The sequence below is a fragment of the Phaenicophaeus curvirostris genome, chromosome 12, assembly GCF_032191515.1.
Source record: "Phaenicophaeus curvirostris isolate KB17595 chromosome 12, BPBGC_Pcur_1.0, whole genome shotgun sequence".
In the NCBI taxonomy this organism is placed as follows: Eukaryota; Metazoa; Chordata; class Aves; order Cuculiformes; family Cuculidae; genus Phaenicophaeus; species Phaenicophaeus curvirostris.
This window is the reverse complement of record NC_091403.1, coordinates 11,115,705-11,135,865: the sequence shown is the minus strand read 5'-3', so window position 1 is coordinate 11,135,865 and position 20,161 is coordinate 11,115,705. Positions and strand designations below refer to the sequence as shown.

At 40.7% G+C, this 20,161-nt stretch overlaps 1 protein-coding gene across 3 annotated transcripts in view; it reads right to left on the bottom strand.

The window, feature by feature from the left end:
• Window positions 1–16,810, bottom strand: part of MCTP2 (multiple C2 and transmembrane domain containing 2) — a 106,311-nt gene extending 89,501 nt beyond the window's left edge. The window contains exons 1-4 of one of the 3 annotated variants that reach the window (XM_069866347.1): window positions 16,631–16,810; window positions 14,630–15,263; window positions 10,173–10,235; window positions 8,941–9,049 (exon numbers count right to left, since the gene is read on the bottom strand). In XM_069866347.1, coding sequence (XP_069722448.1) covers window positions 8,941–9,049; window positions 10,173–10,235; window positions 14,630–15,103 — 646 coding nt within the window. In that variant the 5' untranslated portion in view covers window positions 15,104–15,263; window positions 16,631–16,810. Of the gene's footprint in view, window positions 1–8,940; window positions 9,050–10,172; window positions 10,236–14,629; window positions 15,930–16,630 lie in introns of those variants that run through there. The other 2 variants (XM_069866345.1, XM_069866346.1) reach the window with 2 other exon arrangements.
• Window positions 16,811–20,161: the final 3,351 nt, after the last annotated feature.

The following is a 20,161-nucleotide window of genomic DNA, read 5'->3' as shown; positions in this document are numbered from 1 at the left end:
TACTGAAGTCCACAACCTATCCTGTGCATGAAATAGCTACTGGATGAGACAAGGAAAGCAACTGATAAAATGAAGGCATGAAGGGGCAATAACTCCTCTGCTTTTGGCACAGAAAACCTATGAATGAGGGCAAAACTCAAAAAGAGAGAAAGAGACAGAGAAAGCAAACAGCCAGCAAGTTCAATGCCTACAAGTATAAAAGTCCAAGCCCTTTCTCCAAGGGTGGGAAGAAAGAGAACTATAGCTAAGAAAGCATCCCAATTGCATTATTGCTCTGAAAGCTTTCCAGGTTGTTATACAGTGAAGGAAAAATAAAAGGGGGGGATGGAATACTGAGCACTGCTCATGTGAGCCAAGCTCTAGCAATTATTCTTGTATATACATATACACACACATTAAAAAATAATTTCTTCCTTTATATTATCCATATTTTATATACTTATATATAAAAACATATTTATGTACATTAAATCAATATCTTTATTTATATGAGTCTTTATATAAAAATATATAAAAAACAGTGAGGGGGAAAAAGCTATAATAAAGAGAGGCCTTTAATTAAATAAGATTGCCGCTCTGGGATCAGGCCTTCATGCTTGTCAGCTTCCTCTCAAAATAAACATCTCAAACCACGGCCTCAGTGGTGTCACTTACTCCAGCAAGGCACACTGGGTAATCCCTCGCTATCTTGACAGCTACATAATGTTCAAACTGTTTCACGGGTGAACGGTGGCACTTGTGCGAAAGAAAATATTAATGCCGGGAATTAATAGAAAAAGGGATGATGGTTTACAAAAGCCAAACAAGGAAAAGGTGTCAAGTTAGTACCGGTGTTAATTGTTAGGGAAAATAATTGTGGAGGGGCACAGGTTTCAGCAGTGCTCGCCTGTCTGGCTGTCAGAGGGGTAACATCTCAACTAGGCAGGCGGGCGAAAGGGGTCGGCAGCACAGGAGCACAGCTCCTGGATCATACAAATGATGGGCTGACACCTCCATGTCAGCAAACAGATGGGCTTTCACCTCTGTGGCAGAAGATGGTGCACACTAGGGCTTGGTGGTGTTATATCGAGTGGACATGGACGGTTGAGAGAAATGACGGGGCTGGATTTGGCACCACAGCCTCTTTGGGGGCTTTCAAGGTTTGCTCTGGATTCTTCCCGGCATGTTGATGAAGTTCTTGCACCTCCCTGGTTCAGCATGCTCATTTCTGTTTTTCTTTAAGATGCCACAGATTTTGTCCAAGTCAACAAACCAAGGTTAAAAAGGAGACAGGGAATGAGAAAAAAAGTCAAGTGTTCAAGCCCCACCTGATGGGATGAGCAGTACACACTGTAAATTAACTGCAATTGAATTCAAGGGTTGATACTTTCTGGATTCAAGATCAGAAAGATGTCTGCATTATTTATTAGAGACAATATACAAGTTATTTATTAGAGACAATACACAGTCTATCCAAAAGAGCACAACTTTTTAAAGAAGTGCCTAGTTATTTTAGAGATGAACTGGTCTAAAAAAGCATATATTTTTACAATTTTCATTTAAACATGACAAACACCCAATAATTTTTGGAAGAAGCCAGACCTTTTAAAAATAAAAAAGCTGTTCACCAGGCATTTCCTAGTGAAGGTAATCATATCAACTTTTAAGTACATGCACTCAGGCTCTTCTGCAATGCATGGTCTGAACCTGTTCCTTTCAGTCATGTCAGCTGTAACCACAGGTCAACAGGGTAACACAAGGAGACTGATTATTCTTGAAATAATTTGAGAATTTATTCTGAGAAAAATACCTCTCTGGTGGGAAAGGCAAGGTGGGATGCTTTGAGGCTAAATTAAGGATTACACAATGACAAGTTCTCACACAGTAAAATATATTGACAAAACATGGAAAACAAACAGGACTATCTGCTTCTCAGGCTAAAACATACCCAGTAAGAGTAAAAAGAAAGGATGACCTCTAAAAAAACTATTCCATCAGCTGGACCTGTTTTTCCATTAGATCATGCATCTCAATAGTGATGCTCCCTTCAATTCATTTCTGTAATATTTTACTTCTATTTTCCTTCACTAACACTGAACAACAACAAGCACAGGCAGACCTGAAATCTGAACAAGCTTCAGTGAGCAAAAGTTGCTGGGACACAGCAGCAGAGGAGGGTTCAGTAGCCCAAGAAACTGTTAATGGTGGTTTTAAATGGATACTGCTGCCCTCTAGCAGCTACCGAGAGATGTAACACATCAACTGTGTTTAATACTACTGCATACCTGCTTTATAATTAGGAAAAAAAAAACAAACCAGAAGACCCGATATTTCAATGCATATGCTATTTTGTAGGAGTGAACTTACAGGAAATGTAACATATGAAACAAGTCTTATTACATAAATTAAAAAAAGTTACCACCAAGCTATTTTAAAATCCTGAAAAATCAAAGAACAATGTGAAATATAACCTAGGCCATCTTAAGTTTCGGTTGAAAAACTAAATTTTAATCTGAAGAAGGAAATGAAGGATTTATTTTATATGCATGTAAATAACAAGTTTCTTAAAATCTTCCTAGAAATTGAATTACCAAGGTTATTTACAACAAGGAGTAAAAGGCACTTTAAAATGGAACACACACTTTTCTTTTTAAGTGGAAACCCACTAAATTCTTGTAGTGAAATAGCTGAGATCAAGGTTTAAAGCGGAAATTGGAAAAAAGTATTTTGCTGGCAGGACAGTCAGGTCATTTTGGAAAATTTTGTGCCCACCTAGTTTTACATGGCCAGATGGAAGGGAAATATGACTTGAAAACAAGCATCACTATTAGGTTCCGAAGGAAACTTACCCATCAAACAAGAACAAAACAAACCACAACAAAAAGAAAATAAATAAACCAAAAAGACCAAAGAAGTGTGAAGAACGCATACAAACTCACAGTTGATAGGGAAAGAAACCACAAGAGAATAAAAGCCAGAACTGAACATTCAGAGAATAAAAGCAGAGGCAGGATATTCTACGCAAGACACTTTAGAAATAATGTTTAAAAAAAATAAAATAAAACAAGAAAAAAACCCAAGACTCTACCAAAACACCACTAGTCCAACTGAACATCATACTCCCAGCTGAGATACAGGCATGAACGAGGATAGGGCAGAAGCAACTTTGGCATCATTAGCCAGCATCAAGGACCTCTGGTGTAAGAAGTTCTATTTTATTGTATTCTAAGTCTTTGGCCTTACAAAATCTCCCTGTAGGGGTCCCAGAAAGATTTGGTGTGAGCTGTTAACATAGGCAGCTGACCCCAAGAACCTGCTCTGATGACTGATAGAGCTCAAATTAAGAAAGCCATTAATTAAATTACAGTTATCTACAAAGAGTCACAGGTATTCTCTGGCTCCTAGGTACTCTCTTCGAGTGCTGGCACTCCTATATTTCATAATTTACCATTAATTTAGCAAAAGTGCCTATGTATATAATGGATTAATTCATCTCCCACAGCCAGTCCTACAGGGAGACTTGTACGGATCACTGTGTATGAGGGCAAAGTTTCAGCTGCACACATTGCACATCCAGAAACCCAACTTGGCATAGACAAATGCTTGTAGCACAAGCCCTTGTATGCAGAGCTACACAGGATCCAGAAAACATCAAAATAAGTACCCAGCACCATTCAAATTCTTAGCAGTTTTAAATTAGCCATGATTACGCCTTTCAAAAAGAAGTGTGAAAAGTTGCCTAATAAATCTCAATAATTAATAAAACTGAAGGACTAATGGTGTAATTGCAGATACCCTGAAAACACAGAAAGTCTAAATTAATCAGCGTGTTTGCAGGGAGTGATTCAGCCTAATTGCTCTGATCATTTGCTTTCCAAACAATGGACTTGCTCTAAGCTGATGAACGCCCAGCACAGCACAAACACATCCCTTCTTCCAGTACCCTGGGATCACCATCGACCCAGGCAGCGCACGGGCCAGATCTATGAGTGGGCTACTGCACGTTCATTACTGCTTAAAGTTAAAAGGACACATTATTTTGTCAACTTTCATTTCATTTTGCCCTTGGGGGACAAAGCTTTGGCACAGCCCACAATGATGTTAAGAACTGCCCGTGCAGTAGAGTGGCAGAGCCTCTCTGCCAGTTCCAGGAGGCCACTGGGACCCTCTGGCTAGTGATGGCAGATGTGAGAGCAGATGATGTTCAGCTCTGTATGGGGAAGGCGTGATGCACCCAGTGAGATGATGGCATGTTCTGTACTCCTGCAACCCACCCTGCTCCATTCACACATTCAGCTGTCTGTCATGAGAGGAAAGAAATGAGAGCAAAACCAAAATGCAGCAGTAGGAAACAACACAGGAAACCTGAGAGAAAGAAATAGAGACAGGCCACACAGATCCTATAAAAATGTGGAAAAGAGATGGACAAAATTCAGGCTGGGGCAATGCAGCTGAGGGAGAAAAAAGAAAAAAAGATGACAGCCACTCACGAGCAGACATCATATCTGCAAAAATACATTACCTCTTGTAACCACAGTGTTTAACAGATGAAAAAAAAATACTCAAATTTTGAAAGTATGGGATTTGGAAAGAGGAGAGGCTTCTCACCCTTACAGGCACTCAAACCCCAGTTTCTGCTTTTTCTTATAGCAATAGAGCCTGGTTTGTCAACTCAAGGAAGGTAACACTTCCTTATAGCTGTGGCATCACATTGCTGGTCGGTGTTACCATTGTACAAAGTTGACTCGTACAGGCAGCAATGTGCAGAGTCAGAGCATCTCGGGGCCATAAGGGAGCAGGACATTTCAGATTTCATTACACTGATTCAAATGAACATCAGGCACTACCCTGCCCTGTGAAAGCAAACCAGCAAGTAGAAATGGGCTTCAGCCTCTCCCAGGTCAAAGCATGTGGTGCTGGAAGTTGTGAGCTTCACAAAATAGGCTCAATGAAGCATCACTAAAGGGTGAAACAAGATGACAATGCTTAGAACACTGGTGGTTAAGATTGCTTAATATTTTTTTCTTACATCAAATAAGATGCAATCCATTTTTTTTTTGTGGAACAGCCAGTGCTCCAGAGGTACTTAAATAAAAAGCAAAAAAACAAAACACATTTCTGCTTTCTTACTTTACTTACAGCATTAAAACTACATAGATCACAAACTTCTTGCTATCACCAGTATACATCATGTCATCTAGTAACAATAATACTACAAAAAGTACACAAACGCTAAACTTCTGGTGTTGTGTATATACACCCACCAATTCACAGTCTTCAGTGTTTGGTTCATCAATTGCAAGAACTGTAACTGCAGGAGGACCCATGCACCATCTAGCATTAGGCAACAAAGGTATTTGCAGGTGATGTGAATGCAGCTTGCCAAGTGCACTTTACCATCTGTTTAGGCAGTTGCTAGCATATGACTGAGTCAGATTGTATCTCAAAAAGCATCAGTGAAGCAAATAAATCAGACTCCAAGCAAACAAATGACTAACAGGTTACACCTCTGCCATTCTAGATCACCAGGAGGGGACACAGTGCAATTTTGACCTAGAGAGGGATTTCTCAGAGCCTCTTCCCTTTCCACAAGAACCAAGATCCTAACAGATACTGGATGTTTCTGTGTGGAGGCTTCTTCCTTCCTTTCCACTTCCCCAAAAAGAAAAAAGCATAAGAGAAGGAAACAATGCAATTGTGATTTTTATTTTTTTTTTCCTACAGTGCTTACACACTTTACAGGAAGCACATGCATCTGAGCCAGACTCCTGGGCTGATGCACTGCACTTTCTGTACAGAGCAGATATGAGGAAAGGAGCTACAGAAAGTCAGGGATTGGAAAGATACAACAGAAAAAAAACCAAATATGCAAAAGGTGAAGAGAAATATAAGAAAGAAAAGAAGTTAACAGGAATATTGTGAAGGAAAAAAGAAAAGAATAATAAAAATTTGGTAAAGCTAAGCAGGAGTTTAAATTGCACCAAAGGGAACATAACCTGGAAACAGCAGTACCTAGTGAGTCGAAAAGGCTGGAAAAATACCTGGAAAGTTGGGGAAAAGTGAAATCACATGTTGGTCTTACAGCCTGCAGTTATCAGCAGAACTGCTGCTCCGTTTACTCAGCCAAGTGTAATCAATTCCTGCTTATTAACTGCTAAGCATGTAATGAGTAAATCCAGGGAACACCCTGAGCAGAACCAGGAGCTTCCAGCAGAAGCTGCTTCCAATTGCAGAAATATTTCGCCTTTGTCACACACCTTAGATTTGTGTTTGTGTATTTACAGACACACAGAGGTACATACCTCTTACAGGGGGACAAAGAGAGCAGAATCAAAGACTGAGCACCTGTACAAGAGCCTTCACTCTGCCCGCTCCAACGCCAAGCGCACCTTGTGCATCCCCAGCAGCATCCCTGCCAGCCTGGCCGCCACGAGAGGGCTCCAGCCGCCCACCCCCGGCCGCCAGCCGCCAAAATCAGAGATGTTTCAGCTCGAAACATCTTAAACTCACCCCGTTTTAACCCCCCTGCCACGCACACCTCCTACTGGATCAGATTGTTCAAAGCCTCAGCCAGCCTGGCCTTGAACACCTGCAGGGATGGGGCAGCCACAGCTCCCCTGGGCAACCTGTCCCAGTGCCTCCCCACCCTCCGAGGAAAACATTTCTTCCTAATATCTAACCTAAATCTACCCTCTTTTCAATTTAAATCTGATTAAGGCTAAAGATGCTGGCATACACTCTTCACTCACCCTGTGTGTTTCCAGTAACATTTAGTTATTTCATGCATTGCATACTCCACACGGCGTTTGGACTTTGTTTCTATCACTGACCGGGCAGGAACTTACCACCAGGTATCACTTACCACTAGGTATAACCGTTTTTTTCTGAATAAAAGGAGGACATTGCTACTCCTACCTATGAACCCCAACACTCTGCCACCACTCCTACCTACCCAGAGCATTTTTGCAGTTCTCACACAAGGCTGATCAGAGGAGGGTTCAAACACCAGCATACAAAAACCACAGGACCGGCAACACAGCATTATCAACCAGAGAGCTCCAGTGCCTCACTGCACACAGAAATCCACGAGAAAGAGGGTCTGAAACCCTCTCCCAGCTGTGTCAGGCAGCACTGCTTGGTTAGCTTTAGATGTTTGCTGTTCCCAAAATGTGGATAAAGATGGCTTTGCCTTCAGCCCAAGCCGCGGTCTGATTCTGCTGTGGACAACATGTTCCTGTATCCAGGTTATTTGGAGCAGGCTGGTACACCCCAGCACGGTGGCTTTATCTGGTGTCATGGTGCAGGGAGAAGAGGCAAGTAGATGCATGCTCCCAGCCCACAAATGTTCTCACATTGGAGAGATGAGCAAAGCTGACAACTTCCTGCTTTTAAAAACACATTGCAAAAAAAGAACAGTGGTTGCAGGTCAGGCCTGAGTGTCACGCACATATGCTAAGTAAGCAGTATGACAGTAGAGACCTATAAAGATGAGCATCAGGGCATCAGCAGCATGCTTTTATTTTAAGGAGCCACTACTACAACGTGATGGTAGCTGAGGAATAATCATTAGGTCACTATTTCCACCCCTCCTCATTTCTGCGCAAAAGAAAAGCAGGAATTTTACTGAATGATGCACTAGTTAACTCACTCACCTAGTTAGCTTACTAAATGAATGCTCATTTATCATAGATTCATAGAATCACCAGGTTGGAAGAGACCCACCGGATCATTGAGTCCAACCATTCCTATCAAACACAAAACAACTACAAAACAACTATTTACTACAAAAAAACTATTTACTACAAAACAACAGAGACCCAAAAAACCCACTTCTTTCCCCCTTGTTTATGTTGGTTTACTGTGTCGTCCACTGCTTCACTAACACAAGCATTTGCTTTCTTATGCAACAAAACACAGCCAAGAGCAAACTATGCTTTGCCTTCTTTAGAAATACTGCTCTTCTGGAATTTCTCATTTATAACATCCCTTCCATAGAAGCAGCTGAATATGTCCTGGCTTGTGCAGTTTGCTAGTAAATCTGATGAACTGCTACACTATTAGGAAATACACACTTCTGTTTAAAGATCTTAATCTAAGTATTCATTTACTCCTTCCAAAAGCTGGGAGCTGGGACAAAAAAGGAGCATACACTTGGCCAAGAGTTACTATTTGGTGAAGACATGAAAAAACAGTATGGAAAAAGTTAACTGAGATAACAGACAGGGAAATTCCAACAAGCACACCATATGAGAAGGTTTCTAAATCCATACAGGTCCATCTAGATGCAGACCTTCACAGGTCTTCAAGCTGTGCAAGCTCATTTTCTTTAAAACCATGTGAGTAAATCCTATTGCTCCATCCAAAAGAGAAATTGCTCATATAATTTGCAATGCAAAAGCATAAGAAATATTTCCACGTGCAGAAAAAAAATATGAAATAAAGAATAGATCTAAAAATGCATTAAGACTGGACATGTGGAAGAGCTCTCCGGCAGGTTCAAATCAAAGGTCCTGAAGCAGCTGCTGCTGTAGAGCCCAACAAGCTTCCACAGGACCTCCAGCAGGGCAGCTCTTCCCTCTGCAGCAACTGGAGAAGGTACCAACTAGCTGCTTTAAGTACTTTTACTCCCTGTTGCAACAGCCTGAAGAAGAGCCAGGCTAGCAGCAGGCGCTTTCACACGAACAGAATTTCTCAAAATTAAACAGTCTGCAGTTCCTACATGGGCGTAGATGCTAAGTCCACCCAAGATATGCTTTGCAGCTGCGCAGTCAGGAGGAGCAGCTCCCTCCCTTGTGTACCTAAGGTGGACAAACCCAATCGTTGAGTGCTCTGACCCGTGCAAGGGACACAAGTCAGTGACTTGCTGCATCAGAGATAAGAAGCCAATTGCTGCCAAACTGAAGTCAGTGAAAGGAGAGCCGTGTGAATTTTAAAGAAAATCAGCTGAAAGGTGGGGCTCACCGCAGCGATCTCTGATAACCAGGTTCCGGCCTTCCTTCAGATGGATGGACAGTAGGTAAGCAAAGGGGCTGGGCAGGTCACTCAAACAATCATTTGCTTCGTCTAGAGCCTAAGGAGAACAACGAAATGAGTCACCACTGCATGCCTCCTGAAGCGGACAATGAATGAAGCAAGTGTTCTCTGTTTTGCAGAGACAAAGTTCTCATCTTTCCTTAAGGCAACATTTTACTGAAAGAAAAAAAATATATATATTTCTTTCCCAGACTTTGTTCTGTTATGGAAATAACTATCAGCATCAGCTATTTTCACAAAGTAAGGGATAGCACAAGGAGGGTTAGACCTGAAAGTGAATAGTAATGTTATATTAATCATAAATGCATGCACAGGTTTTCCAAATCCTACCAGCTTACTGTGTCTTTTTGTTTTCTAGCTGTTTCTTATGCACTCATAGAACATCTCAAGTTGAAAGGGACTCATAAGGATCATCAAGTCCATTCATACTCATCTGATGACCTCATGAGGAGGCACACATTTCATACAGCTACCGAGAAAACAGCACTTTTTTATACAGTTCTAAAAGAAAGCAACACAGCAGTGGGCAATGCTTGTTGTGAGGGCTTGCAGTAGTAAACTCAAGAGGATATTTGTTCATCAGAGATGCTGCCAGGTTTACACACTTCAACAGCAGCAGCGCCCAAATAGGACATTCTGTGAAAAGACTCTGGACAGCACTTGAGAGGTTATCAGAGGGCATAGCTAGAGAAATTCATCCAGAATAGGCAAATAAACTTCACACAAAAGGAGTACATGTCAAAACCGACAATGCCTTTTCGCACTTCCCTAAAACTGGATTTTTGCTGCCTGTTAAACCCTACAGCCATGTTAAGGCATCTGCCTTCTTTATTTCAATCCAGTTTGTTCCTGGCTGCTAGTTGAGTATTTATGCCAATTCTTTCATTAGTTAACAGTGCAACATAGAAATTACAGACTACTTAAAAAAAAACCATTAGCAACTGCCTTGCACTACCAGGGTAAAAAAAAAAAAAGAAAAAGAAAGAAAAGAAAAAAAGGCAAAAACCCCCAAACAAACAAAATACATACAAATGACAAAAAAACCCACCAAAGAAATCTTTAATCACTTCCTGGGGTTTTAAATTCATAAGAAGTAAAGAACTCGTTTCCCCCAAATCATCGGATCAAGTTTCTGAATGTTTTAAGATGAAAGGACTTACTATCTGTTCATCAAAAACTTGAGATGATATGGAAGAGTCCAGATCCATTTCTCCACATGAGTACTATAAAAAAATAAAAAAAACAACTAATTAGACAACCATAATATAGACATCTAGAAAGTGCTCCTAATATCAGTCAAGAAAGTAGTCTAAATACATATGTATGACCAGTGAAACTCTATAGAACCTTTCCCTCCATTGTTTAGATATATATTCCCTCTTCCTTTTCTACAGTAACTGCACATAGTCCCTTGAGTCTAATCAGGACCACCTGCTTTCAGCTACTGGAACAAATTCTCCTCCACCCCAGTAGAGACCTGTGCTTTCAGTGCCGAAGGTCCTCACCACAAAGTCTCCTGATGCCTGAGGGTTATTGCATCTGGTGACTTATCAGTCAGCATTGCAATACCGGCTTTTATTCCTGAGCAGAATTTCATTTGTTGAATCTCCAAGTGTTCTCACTAAGCTGAAATTAAAAAATGTCGAAAGTGGTGGCAGCAGAAGCAATACCCTGGGGTTGGAGAGTAGACTGCTCTCTCACTTGAATAAAAGTTCAAATTAGAAAGAAATGTTCAAAAGGAAAGGAAGAAAAGATGCTGGACATGTACTTCCTCCCACTTTCTGCAGGAACTGGAAGGCTCAAAGGATTTTTGTCTAGGGTCCAGCATAGGAGAGGAAGTTAAATATTTCTTCCTAAATACTGACTCATCCAAAAATGTGAGGCTGTGGTGGCAGATTGTCTAAACTGTCTGGATGCACAGAAGGAATTCATCTGTCAAGACACCTCTGGCACCATTTTGACTGCTAGAACAGTCTCAGATCATCATTTCAGCTGGAGTACCTACACGCCTGGGCAACTCTTTTTGTCTAATGCAGAGCAATCGGAGTCCATTCAAATACAAAGATTTATGCTAAGAATAACCTCAGTCTATAGAAATGCACACAAGGTGGAATTCGATCCTCATGTGAAAAGGTTATTATGTGCAGTGTGGTAACATCCAAATCTCTCAGAGGAGAGTTGCATTGTGTGGGGCATTATACAAACATTAAAAAAAAAAAAATCAGTTCTTGCACCAAAGATCATAAAACTTGGAGATATTGATATGCTGAAATAAATACAAACACACTTTTGTGTAATTCTTCTCCTCCTTCTCCTCCTCCCAAATACACATATTGCATATCAGGAAGTACAGTAATCCAGCATTGCAAGTAAAATTTCACTTGCATGACAGACAATTTAACATTATGGTTCCCACAGTAATCGTAACTTGGCCACCTTGCAAAAACACATTAAAAGTAGAAAAATTATCATCATAAAGAGCAGCAGAAGAGTTTTCTCACAACATAGAGCTGAGTTACAGCTGCTAGGGGAACCCTAACTTTGAATTTCCTGACTAGTATGCATAAAATATCACTTATGTGCATTAAACCTAGTATTTCTCACAGTCCCTCGCTTCACAGGAATCTCCTTCAGGCACCATCATTGGCACTGATAATGGTTTCTCTTTACAGCTTGTTTTACATGGCATAAACTGTATTGTAAGAATCAAAAAACAGTATTGAAACTATAATAACAAAACCCCTGCCCTCACTGATAACCTGATACCTTTAATAATTTTTAAAATTACCCTTGAAGTTATGATTTGTCTTTATTCTGTCTTTTGTTTACTTGCATTACATTGACAGATTCTGAAGATTATAATTTTCAATAAAAAAGCTTTTCTTTTTTCATTTTAGTTCCACATAATGTAAAATGCTGTTATTCTAGGTAGGTAATTGCAATGAGATCAATGAATATAGACAAATGTCTCACAGAAAATATCATCCTGAAATCTTGGTTTCTATTTAACTACAGTGATGATTCTGAACTTTAAAGTATAAATGAATGTGGCCACATTCACCAAGCAGGTCACAGTTCCAAGTCTATCTGTGTAAAAACAAATCAAATGAGTACATATATGAACATGTACATAAAAATCAATCAAATGTTCCTCCTGACAAGATTTACTGCCTTCACTTCCCCTTTTTTTTTTGTGGTAGAATGATTGAAAAAATACAAGGGCACCGAGTGCATCAGAAACAGGACAAGGCTTTGGGTTGTCAGTGACTCACTGCAAAGGTGTTAGTAAGAAGATGAAGAAATGGTGTTAGAGCATTTCAGCAATGATGCATGTCCACAGACAAAGCCCAACTGCAAAAAAGTGGCATCAACAGTGCCCTTTGCAACCTGAATTAATCGGGGAGGGTTCAATGCAGCTTCAGTTGCTTCTTCACCCTTCAAACTTGCCTAGCTGGGCTGCAACAGAGAACAGATACAATAAATCTCTTAGCAAATGGAAATATGGCTCCTGTGGCAAGAGCCTTTACTGAAGATGCACACTGAGCACTGACAGCTCTGTACTGAAAGTTTAAGAGTGTAAAAACCACAGCCCACACTGAGCTCATACATGAGGCTCAGAAAGTATCTCACGATATTGGATGACCAAAGATAATCAGGAAATGAGTAGGTGGCACGTGACAAGCAATTCAGGGGGGAAAAAAGCTCAACCTACATTTGGCTTCCTTTAGTTTTTGTTTCAGGGATCTGCTTTTCTTCCAATTTACCTCACTGATCAGTGAATGATGCTCACAAAAGAATGACGTGAGCTATTGTCATGCTCCTCACAGCAACCTCACCCAGTATTAGAAGACCAATAACCACTGCAATAAACTGCCCCCTTCTAAGGCACACAGAGTACAAATTTTGTAGCTTTTCAATGAAATATGTAAATACCTTAGTGTTGAGGGTTTTACTAAATTAAAATATATTTTTTTTAAATATTCCTTATCTATTTCTACTTTTCTCTGTTTCACTTTCTGCTATGTATTCTTTATAAAGAAAAAAGAAAATAACCTCTTTCCTGCATTTAAAAGTTGTAGCTGGAGGCAGATTATAGGAAGGAAGGTAGGCTATTCACAAAGCAAGACGACCTGGTATAGAAGTAAACATAAAATAATTTCCACACACAAGCATACACATAAATACACAGTTTGTGAGAGATTTAAATGCCGCAGAGAATAAGCCACACTTGGACCGTGTGCCTGGAGGAAAAAAAAGTTAAGCTGTTCCACCCTAATACAGACAACTCCTTCTTCTAAAGCATCTAGCTTGCCCTAAGTCGAAGCAAGATTTAGGATGAACTTTGGTGCTGCTGTAGTAAATTTTACATTGGAGTTTCTGCTGTACAACAGCAGGAAAGAACTGCTGCTACCACTAAAACAGCCTGGAAAAAATCCTAAAATAATGGCATGTTCAATCCACCCTACACTCAGTGAACTGCTGCAACTTTTGAGTAAAGTTTAACACTTTCTCTCCCAGCTATTTCAGCTGTTTTTCTAATGTAGACCTCAATAATGGTACGTTCCAGTAAGCTGAAGCCAACATGTTAACAATTTAGCAACACTAAATTGGAAGCAATGGTCAGTAACCACCAGTCTGATACTCTGCATCAAAATAGACTAGAAGCTAACACCTATTTGATAAAAATACAAAGACCTTCAAGGTGCAGAACAAGTAGTTGTACATCAGAAGGGACCATTTTCCCCATAGCAAAACTAAGCATCATTTTGAATTTGCAGTTAAAAAATGTTAATCAATCTGTGAAATCACCGCTCCCAAAGGAGGACTTTAAGTTAAAATGTTTAATTCCCATTTTTGCATCTCAGGTGACTATGAAAAGCAGCTACTGTAACATCTAGGGAATGGGTGAAAAATGCCTCAAAACAAAGTTCAAAATCTAACTTCCCAGTGATAGCTCAGCAGGAGAAGAAACGTTTCCACTAAACATAAATAAAACAAATCTTGCCTAAAAAGTTTCATGTAGCCACTGTCTTCACCTGCTGTCTGTATTATACAGCCATCATGTAACTTCCCAGAATTTCCCACTGTGCTCGGTCCAGCCCTGAGCATGATGCTACATGTTCACTGTTCTCCATCATGTGCTTGTTTTGGTTAACTCCAGGTACAGGGAGAGTTCACCTCACTTACTGATTGTGTTTCACCTCTTGCCTTCAGCTGGGTCTTGAGTGGGCAGATGGTAAGTTGACTTTGCTATAGAGCAGTCCTGGTAAAGCTATATTAACTAAAAAGAATACTACAGCAGACGTGTCAGCAGCACATTTCAGAGCTCAGAGGGCTGCAATAACTTTTGACTTAAGTGGCATTTTCGGTATCATAACAACTCTGAAAAATCTGAAGTATCATAACCTTGCCAGAATAAAAGGAGCAGGGTTATACTGCAGCCACAGATATACAGAAAGGATATCAGAGTTATTCTCCACTAATTTATAAATCATGTATGGTTCATCCCCCATTCATTCCTTCAAAAAAGAGCCCTCCTTCATACCTTTATAACCCAGAAAATTCCAGAGAAGCATGATGAGCCCAAGACCGCCCAGCTGATGCCTCCACCACCTACCTCTACCCCATCATCTGACGGAGCAGCACTCAGACGAGCTCTCTGTAGCAGCTCAAAGAGGTCATTGCTGGATTTCCTTTTCCTCTCAGACACAGGGATGCCTGTGACTTGCATGTCTGGGTGGGTGACTGTCTCCTCTGTGTGTGTTGGCTGCTGCGGTGTCCACGGCCAGTCCTCTCCTGCTGGCCTCACTGAAGTGCTTCTGCTTTTCAGGGACACAACAGACCTGGAGAAGTCCTTGGGTGAGTAGCTCGACAACACCCGAGTACTCGAATAAGTTGTTTCTTCTTCCATTACAGTCTCCACCTCCAGCATGTCAGGTACCGACACACTGAGGCGCCGGTCCAAGGAGTGGATCTTCCTCTCCACTATTTTGCTAGACCTCTTCTTTGTCTTCTTCACACTTAGGTTTCGTAGGAAAGGTCTAGTTTTCTGTTTCAGGGATCCCCAGACGGATGGTTTGTCCAAGTCCATTGCTCCAAAGGAAATTTCAGCAATGCCTCCTGCACAGAAGAGTTTCAGCAATTCCCAGGGTGACTAAAAGGAACGTAGGAAGAAGGCAAGTCAATCATGGAAGCGAACAGCCGCTGAAGATGATTCATGGTGTCTCATCTTGAAACTTTCAGTAATTTTTCTAAACAGTTAAAACAAAGCATGCCACATTAGCAATTGCTTCCAAATACAATCTGGTGGGTAAGTTTGATTATTTAGGAAGAAAACAGCCAGAACAAGTATTTCATCCTACACTAAAACGTTATGTCTGCCCACTATTTTATGACTGCTAACAGGACAAGTTATATATTCCTTCCTCTGCCAAGTCCCAATTTGCAAAAATTTGAAATTTATCCAACTTGAAACTATTTCTGTATAAAACTTACTGATGGGAGTTAAATCATGATAATGCCTGCACAGGAAAAATGTTGGCAAAGCTCACACCATAGTATCTGCTGACACTTTTCCAGCCTATTGTCCTGGATTGAGCTAAAAAAGAACCGATTGTCCTCTAACTTTTCAGTCAAGCCTATACAAAGTGACTATATTTTCTGAAGAACGTGTTCTTCAGACAATGTCTGCTCCTAGAAGTGATAATGCTTGATGTTTATAGTTATTGTCAAGTAGCAGGATGAATGATATACAGCAAGACCTCATTTATACTTATTTCTGTAGAAACCAAAGCCATTGCTGAGGACAGTGGAATGCTGTAAGTCAAAGACCAAAAAAGGTTTGTACCTGCAGGAAAGAACAGACAGAACAGGTGACCCTAAACTGACCAATGAAGTATTCCATTCTATATATGTCATAACCAGTATAATGCTTAGGGATCACATTCCTGAATCCAGCTCCTACCAGACACCGATTCCAGTCTGCGACTTCCCCAGTGCCTGCCCTGCAGCATCAGTGGTGACTTATAGTCACCAGAAGGAGCGTGATTTTGGTTTTATATATATTTTATTATTGTCTTATTAAGAACTATCTTTCCTTTTTATTCTTATCAATTCATTGGAGCCCTTAATTTGGGGTGGGTTTCTGTTTGTTTGTTTTCCAACCCATATGTCTCTCTCCTTGATTCTTTTCTCTGAGGGGGAGAGAATTGGGACTGTCCAGGGCAGGAAGCTGAACTGGAACACCTGTGGAGGTGTTTTTTGGGCACTTCCTAGGCTACATAGATTCTGGATTCTTAAACAATGCATTAGTGGACAAGCAAAACAGAAAAAGCAGCTCCACAAAGTAAGTGGCTGAGGCTGAAAAGAATGTACAGGCCATGAGAAACCCCCAGCTGAGACACCAAAACACTCCCTTACATTAACCCACTGCCAGTGAAAGTTGCTGCTGTAGAATTAATTTTCCTTATAAAGAAGGCAATTGAGAGAAAATGGACAGATGGATTACTTACAGATTTTGAAAACCTACTGGTGGGCTCTCGTCTTTGAGTTAATTCACAGTGAGCATTTATACAATAGGGAAGAACAAGAATAAGATGGCCAAAACAATTTCACATACTGTATCTGCATCGTAAAGGAGTGGTGAAAAAGACACCTCTTCTGTGCACAGGAATATCCTCGCAGGCAGTGTCTTTTGTGGTTAACAGCTGAGCAACCATCCATCCTTATTCTGTGAAGCAGAGATAGTCAAAATCATCATCAAAACTCACTAAGAAAAAAAGCTGATGAAACCTGCAGTTTCCCAAAGATACACAGAACTCATAGCACATACCTATGTCTGCAGAACTGTATACCATTAACTATGTGACTGCTGCTTCCAAAACTCATAGAACATTTAACATCCTAATATTTGCATAGTTGACCAAAAATTACTTATCTCATTATTTTCCTGATGACTAGGGAAAACACCACAAGAGGCAACAGAAATACAACTGCTGGATGAATCCAGAAAGAGAAATCACCGTCTGCTTTTGACAAACTGTACTCTTATAATTCATTAATTTTAATGAGGCACTATAGCCAGTTACTTATTTAACTTATTTAAATGATTTTATAAATAACACCACTGTACTTGAAGAGTGTTCATACATTTACAAAAAATGTTTTAACTATACTACATAACTATAACTACATAATCCTCCCCCATTTATACTGCTATATAAATTATTAATATCAGCATCCCTATATTCCACACAAAGGATATTGTAATAAGCTTTAAAGGTACCACATGCAGTCCCAAAGCAATAACAAATTTTGCCCAAATAAGAAAGTGGGCTAGTATAAGTATTTAAGTTTAACACAGTATTGCCACCTCCATCTCCAGAAGCTGGACCCAATATCAAAGTGTATTTGGACAAACTGAAATTATTTTTTTTTCCGCACAGCATCACCGAGAAGCAAAAACAATTTTCTGAACCTCACGGAGGGTGATACAAGGCACACAAAGGCATAGGGGGACTTTGCTTTCCTCCCTGAACTCAGGGTGCGACGCAAGATAATCAGTTTTCTCTTGCTCCTGTACAAGAAATAAATGCCAACCCTAACACATTTAACCAGAGAGGCAGGAATGCCCATGACAGAGCAGCATCCTGTGCAGGCTCACCAGAAACCTGGCTGAATTTGCTCGCAGCAGCTGATAGCTTTCACTTAGGCTCTTCCCTCTTTAAATAAAACCTTAACAAAGCAGCCGTAGGCCTCCTTGGTAGCGTTACATCACATGCCAATAACATAAATTATTAGGCTAAACACATTTGCACAAAACATTATGAAACACCACTGTTGGAACTCATTTAAACAACTCATCTACTGCCAATGCTGTCTGCTTTGCTTGCCTACATGCACAGAAGCCTGGTGAAGTAAAGACATTGCAAATAAAGGCAGATCCCAGCTCACAACATCCACTTCCCAAGGCTCTTACTGCTTCCTATTCCCTTCCTTGTATTCTCCACCCCTCTCATTTTGACGACCTACTGCTATCGGTTTTTATTTTGTTTGCTTTGAGAGTTTGTTTCCTAGCAGCAAACTTCTTCCTGCAGGTTTTTCCAGGTATTTTCCCCCAGTTGAATGTTTTTTCCAGTTACATTCCTTCAGTTGCTAAATAGAAATGCCCATTCAGCAAGGATGGTGCATGGATTACACCGTATCTCTGAGATGCACTTGCATTTAACCCAGAATGGACATAGCCCTCAACCCAGGAAGGATCACAGAAGTTAAAAAAAAAAAGTGGGGACAAGTTGCTGAGTTTCGGTCAAGACAGCAGGGGTGGCTCCTGTCACCTGGCAGCTCCCACTTCACCTCCCATGCTGGGGCAACACAGTGGTGATATTTGCTGCGTAGTGAGTACCGGGTTGCCTGAACTGTGGCCACAGAACCGGCGAGCTGTTTAACTCATCTCTGGATGACCAAGGGCATTCACCTCTGCCTCTTTACACCTACACTCCTGCTGCAGCTGTAACTTTTATAAATATTGTATTTACGAAAGAGTTAATCCAAATGATGGTTATAAGACAAAAAAAAAAAATACAAAAAATGCTCTAATCTAAGAAATGAGTAAATACAGTCTGGAGGGCAAATGCACTCTGACATCGGCCATCCACGGAGTGCCACTGTTTTCCACATCCCCAGTTCAGGCACTGAAAACACGTCACCACCATGAGCAGGAATCTGATCCCCAGAGAGATCATTGGAAGTCCAGGATGGGATCTTTCACACACACCAGTACAGTGCTGAAAGGAGGTTGTGGAGAGGAGGGAGCTGGCCTCTTCTCCCAAGTGACAAGGGACAGGACAAGAGGGAATGACCTCAAGCTCCACCAGGGGAGGTTCAGACTGGACATCAGGAAAATATTTTTCACATAAAGGGTCATTGGACACTGGCAGAGGCTGCCCAGGGAGGTTGTTGAGTCACCATCCCTGGAGGTATTTAAGAGATGAGTGGATGAGGTGCTGAGAGGCACGGTTTAGTGGCAGATAGAAATGGGTGGACTCAATGATCTAAGATGTCTTTTCCAACCTAGTCATTCTCTGATTCAAAAAATTAAAGTGCTGGAGCCAGGGGTGCCAGGCTTCCTGCAGTCCCCACGTGTCAAACCAGTAGGTATTCACATGCACAAATCTCACTCCTAACCAAGGCACAAGCTCCTCTTAAAATGAGTCTGTTCTTTCTTCCTACACAATTCTTTTCTGCCTTTCATCTTCGTGCTAAGCAACATCAACAGAAACACAATTTTAAAACAGAAATTCTCCACTGCTTGCAAAAAGTATGTTCTCAGTACCAACATGTTGTTCACGTACTCTTTATCCTCCACAGGCCAGAAGTTCTTCCTCTTCCTTCCACAGCCTCAGAAGTTTGGTGCCAACCGTATCGCTGAATAGTCCCTAAGCAACCACGGGGGAAAAGTGTGCTTTGCCAAATTCTTGGTCTAAGCTTGGCTGCTTTATTCTTTCCTTGCACTGATGGCACATTGTAGCAAAATGCTGCAAACAGTGATTATTCCAAGAGAAACATTTCCTGTTAGCAATTTTAACTTTGTTGTTTTTAATTTAATTGAGTGGCTCTGCTCTTATGTAATATCTTTTTAGCTTGTCTTCTTGAACCTACTCTTTAATATGTTGCTGAATCTCAGATGCTCAGAAGAATCCACACAATCTCTTCCTTCATAGAGACCACTTTTGGCTGCACCTGCTGTTTTTATTATTATAACTTTTTCTTTTCTGTATCTCCTCCTCTTTTGGGGGGCAATAGGAGCTTGAAGGAAAGGATTAGTGACAAACAAGTTGGCCACAGCTCACCACCTGACTGATATAACAAATATTTCCAGCATTTCATCCTCCTTTAACTGTCTTCTAATTATGATCCTTGGGATTTTTTTTTTTTTTAATATGCTTTGGTTCCTCTCACTGTAACACTCCCTACTTACTCCTTTAAATTGTTATAATATTTAGAGCTAAATATTTTTTTAAATGTTCTAACAGGTGGCTACAAAAGGTACTTCAAATGCCATTGGAAGCCTAGAAAAAATCATTCTGCAATTCTACTTCACTTACTGTCTTGTCAGGAAGCCAGAAAAGCCACGAGTGAGAAATACAGT